Source organism: Montipora foliosa, chromosome 10 (genome assembly GCF_036669935.1).
Source record: "Montipora foliosa isolate CH-2021 chromosome 10, ASM3666993v2, whole genome shotgun sequence".
Lineage (NCBI taxonomy): Eukaryota > Metazoa > Cnidaria > Anthozoa > Scleractinia > Acroporidae > Montipora > Montipora foliosa.
The window spans coordinates 14,887,544-14,895,043 of record NC_090878.1 but is presented as its reverse complement, the minus strand read 5'-3'; the positions used below and the strand labels follow the sequence as shown (position 1 = coordinate 14,895,043).

The 7,500-nt window shown below is 44.2% G+C and overlaps 2 protein-coding genes across 3 annotated transcripts in view; both read right to left on the bottom strand.

Moving 5' to 3' along the window:
* LOC137974231 (uncharacterized) overlaps nt 1–5,045 on the bottom strand; it is an 8,252-nt gene extending 3,207 nt beyond the window's left edge. The window contains exons 1-2 of the mRNA XM_068821104.1: nt 4,924–5,045; nt 1–4,747 (exon numbers count right to left, since the gene is read on the bottom strand). The exon at nt 1–4,747 is cut by the window's left edge and continues 3,207 nt beyond it. Of these exons, the coding sequence (XP_068677205.1) occupies nt 1–608 (608 nt within the window). The 5' untranslated portion in view covers nt 609–4,747; nt 4,924–5,045. The remainder of the gene's footprint in view (nt 4,748–4,923) is intronic.
* Nucleotides 5,046–7,107: 2,062 nt separating this feature from the next.
* The window catches only part of LOC137973800 (uncharacterized), a 2,341-nt gene continuing 1,948 nt past the window's right edge, over nt 7,108–7,500 (bottom strand). For both annotated transcript variants that reach the window (XM_068820686.1, XM_068820687.1), the window contains one exon: nt 7,108–7,500. This exon is cut by the window's right edge. The gene's annotated coding sequence lies outside the window, so the exon portion shown is untranslated.

The following is a 7,500-nucleotide window of genomic DNA, read 5'->3' as shown; positions in this document are numbered from 1 at the left end:
ACGCGATTTGCAGCATATGTGTGAAATCGACGCGCCTCATTGTAGATATACCCCTGGACTACCTTACTGTCAGTCCAAAAGACTTCTTTTACTCCAGCATAAGTCAGCTCTCGTCCCAACGTGCGGCTAACTCTCACGGACGTAAATGCGGCTTTCAGTTCCAGTCTTGGTATTGTGACCGGCTTCAGGGGGGCTACGCGGGCATTTCCCATCACTAGTGAGCAATGTACCAGATCGTTGACATCTGTGAAGCGAAGATAAGTACACTGTCCATATCCTTCGGTGCTCGCGTCTGAGAAATGGTGTAGTTCGACTTTCTTGATATCTCTCATTCCACTTGGTTTAAAGCATCGTGGAATCCGCATTTTCTCTAGGAGGGGTAGCTCCCACACCCATCTTTGCCACTGGGCCTGCATTGTTTCTGGAATCGGATCGTCCCAGTCAATAGCTTCCTTACATAAGAGCTGTAGGATCCTCTTACCGCGGAGTAGGAAAGGTGCGGCAAATCCTAGTGGGTCGTAGATCGAGCTTACCGAAGACAGGATACCTCTCCTTGTCATCGGCCTGTCCTTTAGTGCGATTCGGAATTGAAAGGTGTCGCTCTCCATGCACCATTCCACACCCAGGACACGGTGTTCAGGTCGAGGTTCTTGATGTTCTTCGCTCGGTCTTCTTCTGGGATTGACTCAATCACTTCTCTTTCGTTAGAAGTAAACTTATGCAGGTGAAAACCTCCACTCCTGCACAACTCCGCTCCCTTCTTCACTAGAGAGATAGCACTCTCGATTGTGGCTGTGGAAACGAGGCCATCATCAACATAGAAGTTTTCCTTGACGAACGTAGCTGCCTCGGCTCCGTGAACGCTCTCACCATCTTGAGCGGATTGTCGAAGGGCCAAGTTCGCACAGCCTGGAGACGACGTTGCTCCGAAAAGATGCACTCGCATTCGATACTCCTCGGGTTCCTTCGTTATATCCCCCTTATCCCACCACAGAAAACGGAGGTAGTCGCGATTTTCTTCATTTACGCGCACCTGGTGAAACATCCCTTCGATGTCGCACGCAACCGCTACCTTGTCTTGTCGGAAACGGGACAGGACCCCAACTAAGGAATTCGTCAAATCTGGTCCTTGCAAAAGGTGACGGTTAAGAAAGTGGCCTTGAAATTCAGCCGAACAATCGAAGACTACACATATTTTCTCTGGTTTCTTGGGGTGGTAGACTCCATGTTGGGGAATATACCACACCCTCTTGTACTCTGACGGAGCCTTCTCAGCATGACCCTCTTCAAGCATCTTCTCTACAAAGGCTACGTAGTCTTTCTTATACCTTGGATTCTTTAAAAAACGCTTCCTCAGCTGTTCCAGCCGTGTCTCTGCTAGCTTCTGGTTGCACGGCATGCTGATCATTTGGTCACGAAATGGAAGCGGCATCTCATAACGGCCGTCATCTGTTTTATGGATACCGCTAGTCGTTATCTCGATGAATCTCTTGTCTTCTTGGGACATCTCTCTGTTCTCGCGCTCTTGCCTTTCAGAGAAATCCTGCTCGAACATGCGTAGGATAGCATGCGGTGTCATCACTTCCTTATATGTCGTCGGGGTCACGAATCGGGTGGGTGATTGACTGTCGTTAGCAATCTCTCTCGTGGCTATCCTGTGACAGCTTGCATATGGCGTAGTATCATTATCATCACCGTTATCGCGACCACTTGGGGCGCCAACCACTCCCCAACCCAAGGCCGTTCTTATTGCATATGGCTCTGAAGGCTTCCCTGTAACAAGACTTCGAGGCTTTATAGCACGGACGCAGTTGTTTCCGATGAGGAGTCCCACCTTAAGATTTTCTTGGTAAGGGGTAAGGTCATCCGCAATAGAAGCGAGGTGTTTGTACCTAAGTGCAGTCTCAGGGCGAGGAATCTGTTCTCGGCGGGATGGCATTTGATCTCTTGAGTAGGTCTTCGGAAGCTCTATGTTCTCACCCTTGTCGTAACTTGAAATAACTAGGCCTTCGAGCCTTTGGGTGCTTACAGTCTCTACGGAGTGCATGGTTCCTAGTTCCAGAGGTATTTCGGGACCCTCTAGGCCTAGGGTCTTGCGCGTTTCTTCGGTTATGAAGCATGTGTCACTCTGGTCATCTAAGACGGCGTATACCTGCACAGCAGCTTCGAGTTTGCTTCGGTGATACAGCCAGACGGGTAGTATCATGGAGGTAGTCGTTCCGTTGCATTCACTTGTCAGGCATGCGCTAACGCAGTTACTGGTGGCTTGCTCCCTGTTCTCGCCTTCTCTCTTCTCTTGCGTGTGAGGTCGGTGCAGCAGAGTTGTGTGCGTTTTCTTGCAGACGTTGCATTGGCCCTTCCTTTGACACTCTCTGACCCTGTGCCCTCGCCGAAGACATGAGTAGCATACACCTCTTTGTTTACATACATGCTCTCTCTCATCTACTGATTTTTGGAGAAACTCATTGCACCTCTCAAGGTCATGCGATTCAGCGCACAAGGCGCATTTTCTCTCTTCTGGCGCACTCTGGCTCGGGTTTGGTTTCCTTGCATCATTGCTATTGGTTGCAAGGGCTACACTTCGGGCTCTTCTTCTATCTGGGTTTGGGTGAATTTGTTTCGTGCTTGGCTTCTGACTCGCGTCCTTTTCTAGGCCCTTTCTTATCGAGCTGAGGGCGTCAAAGGAAAACGCAGGGTGATTTGCATCCGCCGAAGCTTCTTGGCGAATTCAACGAGGTCTTCGAACATATACCTTCCCTTCTCTTGCTCCACTTTCTTGGCGCTTTGTCTCCACTTGTTGACGTAGTGCGTAGGAAAGCGCGCCGCGATTTCTCGCATCGCCGAGAAGCTGTCGAGCTCGTTTAAATACTTAACTGTTCTCATGGTTTCCCTTGTCATCACGAGGAAATCAACATATTCTTGTAGCTCTTCCTTGGTATGGCATACGGGCCAACTTAACAATTTCTCTCGATAAGCCTCGTAGATCTTGAACGCTTCGCCGTAGCGTTCCTTTAAGATTTTCCTCGCTCTCTTGTAGGCGTCGTCCGTCCTGAGTCCAAGTAGGCCGGATATCATCTTCGCTGCGAAGCCGCTTGTGTATTCACCGACGTAATACAGCTTATGGCTCGGGTTTACAGCCTCTTCGTCTATTAGCGCGTCAAAGGCGATCTCCCACTTAGGTAGTCCAAAATGTTACCGCTGAATATTGGAGGCTTGGGGATTGGGAGGGCCATTCTTCTCAGTATTTCGACCTGCTTTCTTTGGATATCGGAGCTCTCCTTCTGCATTTGTTGGAACAAGTGATCGCAGATGGTGTTTGAATGTGCGTGCGATGGTAATATTTCTGGCGCACCGGGCACATAAATAGAACTAAGGGGAGAACCAGTATTAATTTGTGTTGCCAAGCTAGACGAGGTTGTGACCTTCGGCAGGAATGGTTCGCCGCTGACGACTACGCGGGGATCTGGGTTTCCATAGGCGGTCGCCTGCGCTCTTGGGACGTCTGTTTCACTTATGGTCGGCGTATCTAGGTCTAAATGTGTAGGAAAGGACACTCTGTTTCTTCTTGACGGCAACTCATTTCTTGACTGAGTCAAAGTTTCCTTGCTTGCCGAGGATAGATAGTCTTCTGATCGCAAGGCGGCTTCGCTGATGTGAAGGCGTGCCTTATTCTCGAGCTGTACAGCAGATTCTTTATGAATGCCGGGTGACAATGGGGCTGAAGGGTCAGCGGTTTCACTACGGGCAGGAAGTTCCCATGGCAATCGATCAACGACTTCTTTATCGCGCGGATCGAAGCATTCTTCCTGAAGAATTTTTTGGACAGATTTAGCCGTTAATAGTTCTTCTTCTAGCCTTTCCCTTTCACTTATCCGTTCTAATTCGCGCTGTTGTATTTGCAACTCATCTTGGCGCCTCTCGGTTTCCTGTCGTTTTTGGAGTCCAATCATTCTTTGTTCTAGCTTCGCGGCTTCAATGGCGGCGAGCTTCGAGGATGTTGTTGAGCTCGTGCGGCCAGACTTATTTGAGCAAGATCTTTTGGATCGGCACGATCTTTGCGATAGCAGTTCAACGCGTTCTAATTCTAGGTCTTTAATATTTGCTTTAAGGTCTGCGAGACACTCCATGGCGGCGTTGTTTGTAATCGTGTACTCATCATGCGTTGTCTGCTCTGTGTCAACGAGCTCTAATCTTATTAATAGATCAGTCACGTTTTCCTGAATGGTCTTAAAGTTATTCAAATCAGCTTCAAGGCTGTCTTTTAGAAAGTTCAACTTAATGAGGTCCTCCCGTTCTCTCAGAGACGTGTTTGCGGTAGATATACGCAGCTTTAAGTCTTTGAGTGCTCGTTCTCGTTTTCTCGATGCCACTTCGAGGTCATATTCCAATCCCTTTTCAGTGCGGTTTCTGACGCGACCTTCCGAACGTGCTTCGCATAGTTTCTGGGAGACACCCTTTGTTGACTCATTCTCTGTATTTTCCACGCTATTTCCCAATTCAATCAAATTTCCTAGTTCGACTTCATGACTTAGTCTAGCGCTCATATTGAGTAAAAGGTTCACACTTTAGTTCAACGTTCTCACAAAGTTCTCGTGGGCTTTCACTGACTTCACGATCAATGCTTCCCTCGTTGTTGACTGTAATGGTTTCACGAAATTTCACGGCACGAATTCGACCACTTGTTGTGTACGCATAAAACTAGACTTTCACTGGTTCTGTTTTTTCTTCATCTGAGTATTATGGTCAACTGAAATTAATTTACAATCATAGCTCCATGAGATTTACGCGATATACAAGATTAATCATCAGTCATGCGGTCGATCTGGCACATGAATACCTACAATAGTCTCTTGACCTTTGAATGATCTCCGTACTAAATCACATCATTACGACGAGTACAATGATCACTTAAAAATCACTTACCAACGTTGGCGGGTTACAACGTGCCTTTCTAAATCCTTCATTCACAATCACAATTCCGTTTCACTATTCAATCACGTTTTCAAATCCAATAAAACTAAATTCGACTAAAATCACGAGACTTATCAGGAACAGCAAATTGTCAATCATCAGGAAACAAAACGAAAAACTTCCGTTGCAGTAACAGTAATAAACCTAATGCAATGGCACGATCCGTGGCATGTAGCCCAGTATTTCACGCATTGATCTTCGTGCCTACAGCAAGAATTGGAATGGGTAGTACATGCACTTACTTGAGAAACCGATGCACGCGTCGAATTATTACTTAGTAAATCGGGCAAACCTGGTCGGTATACTAACACGTCTAAAGAAATTTCAATGCCTGCAGTCTATTTGTTTTTTGCTAATATACACTATCAAATTTACAAAGAAATGAGAGGGGCTCTAATTTGCGAATACCCAAATTATCTTACGGTTTAGGCACGAAGATACGAAAACGTTTGTATGCTCTTCATTTTCCAATCTTCTTTCTTTTTTCCAACCTTTCCTTCTTTTCCCTTTGTCAATCTCAGTCACGCGTGGTTCTGATTGGCTGGCGCGTGACTCGAGGGTGAGCCTGGTGGCAGGCTAGAGATTTTTTCAGTAGAACTAGTAGAATATGAAGTGCTTCTTTCCTCACAGTTTACACCTTTTCTCATCTGCCCTTGATTCTTAAATTCGACAATCTACACTGTGTACGACTAAATTTTGGTTGCATAATTATGATGAACGACAACGAGCTAACGAGCTAGTATGCATAATTGTAAGCTATCATAATGGTCACGCGATTCAAGATTCACAGTCATGCGACGTCCAAACTGAATTACTTTTCCAAACTTGCAATGACCAAATCAGGCATAAATCATTTGAAACTCTTCTTTGCATGCTGACCAAACTGTGGTATTTAAAAATGTATTCATATATCCAAAAGGAGGTTTGTAAACTTTGCTTTAAGCGCGAGTGTTTTCCCGCCTCTATTAAATTTGCCAACGACTGCTTGTCTAAAATGCATCTAAAATCTGTTCTTTATGGCCGGATACAATTGAATCTTATTAAGAAATTCAGTCACTTCTATTACTGAATAAAACTCACCAGAATATTTAAGAATCTTGGCTTTGTACATAAGAGATTAAGGATCAAGCTGAACGGTGCAAGATTTCATTTTTATCTTACATGTCATAGGTCATGTGATCATGCCAAAGTAACTGATTGGATAGCTTGACAAAGCTCATACATAGCTCAAGATAAAATCAAGAGTTGTCGATTAACTGAATTTTATTTCCTGTGTCAAATAAATTTTCATGACAAAATATTACCAACCAGGGCTACACATGCAATGGCGGTTTCTTCTTTGACACCAAAGAATGTGAGTACAACATAACTTCGTGTAGATTATTTGGCATTTCAGTTTGAAATGAGATTTTTTACGTTTTTGTTGCCAAATATTTAGTGTATTTAACATTGGAGAACGAATTCTTCCTGCTGTACCAGATTTTTATACTAAACCTGAGAAAAACGTTGGGAGGTCGGAATTTCCACAGTACGCATGCTCAGCGATGAAATCTCGTTCTTGGCCTTAAAATATCTTTTTGCGCGATTTTTCCCTTCGAGAGATCTCATAAATATTTATTATTGCTGTAAAAGAAAAAAAAGGAGGTAAGTTTGTTGACAGGAATGTTTGGCGTGCCAAATCATTCTCTTCCAGCCATCATAGGTCAGCCGTCATAAAAATCGTCGTCTTTATTCAGGAATAACATACAACAAGACAAAAACTCCCCAACAATGACTGTATTTAGCACCAAAATCAAAACCCAAGAAATAAAAATAAGTATTAAAATTCTCATGACGCTAAGTGCACACACGAGGAAAAGAAGCATTCCAAGTATTCTCAAAAAGGCTGCAGTTCCATTAGTGTCTAATCAGCTCTCACGGTCTTCAAGAGGCCATTTCCGAGTTCATGTCTGCCTCCTCTTCAAAGCGAGTCTAAGTGCGAAGTTTTTGTGATGGTAATTAGTTCTACTTCACATATGAATGAAAACTAATTTTCATTACAAAAACTTCACACTTAGACTCGCTTTAAAGAGGAGGCATACATGAACTCGGAAATGACCTGCATGTATTAACTGTGGAGAAAGATCATCCTTTGCATTGAGCACTCTGCGCAGATAGCTTATCTCACATATCTCTTCCAACCAATAAAAAAGAATTGCGCGGAGAACAAATTTATCTGTCATTTTAAAATGGGGGCATTAAAGAGATGCACGAACGGAGATCCCCGGTGAATTTCTCAGCTAACTTTGGATTTTATAACCAACAGATTCAGTAAAGGTAAATTAACCATCGTTTCACAGATTTGCAAACTGACTTTTCAATCCTTCGTTGGTTAATTTCCCTTTATCACCTCTTTCCGTCGATGAAACCGAAGTTTTGTGTGTGTGACTCCTATAAATGCAGTATTATTTTACATTTGCTTTAGAAAAAAATCCCTTGATTCATGTTTTTATAAGGTCGTAGTCTCATAGTAGCTGCACTGAATTTTCT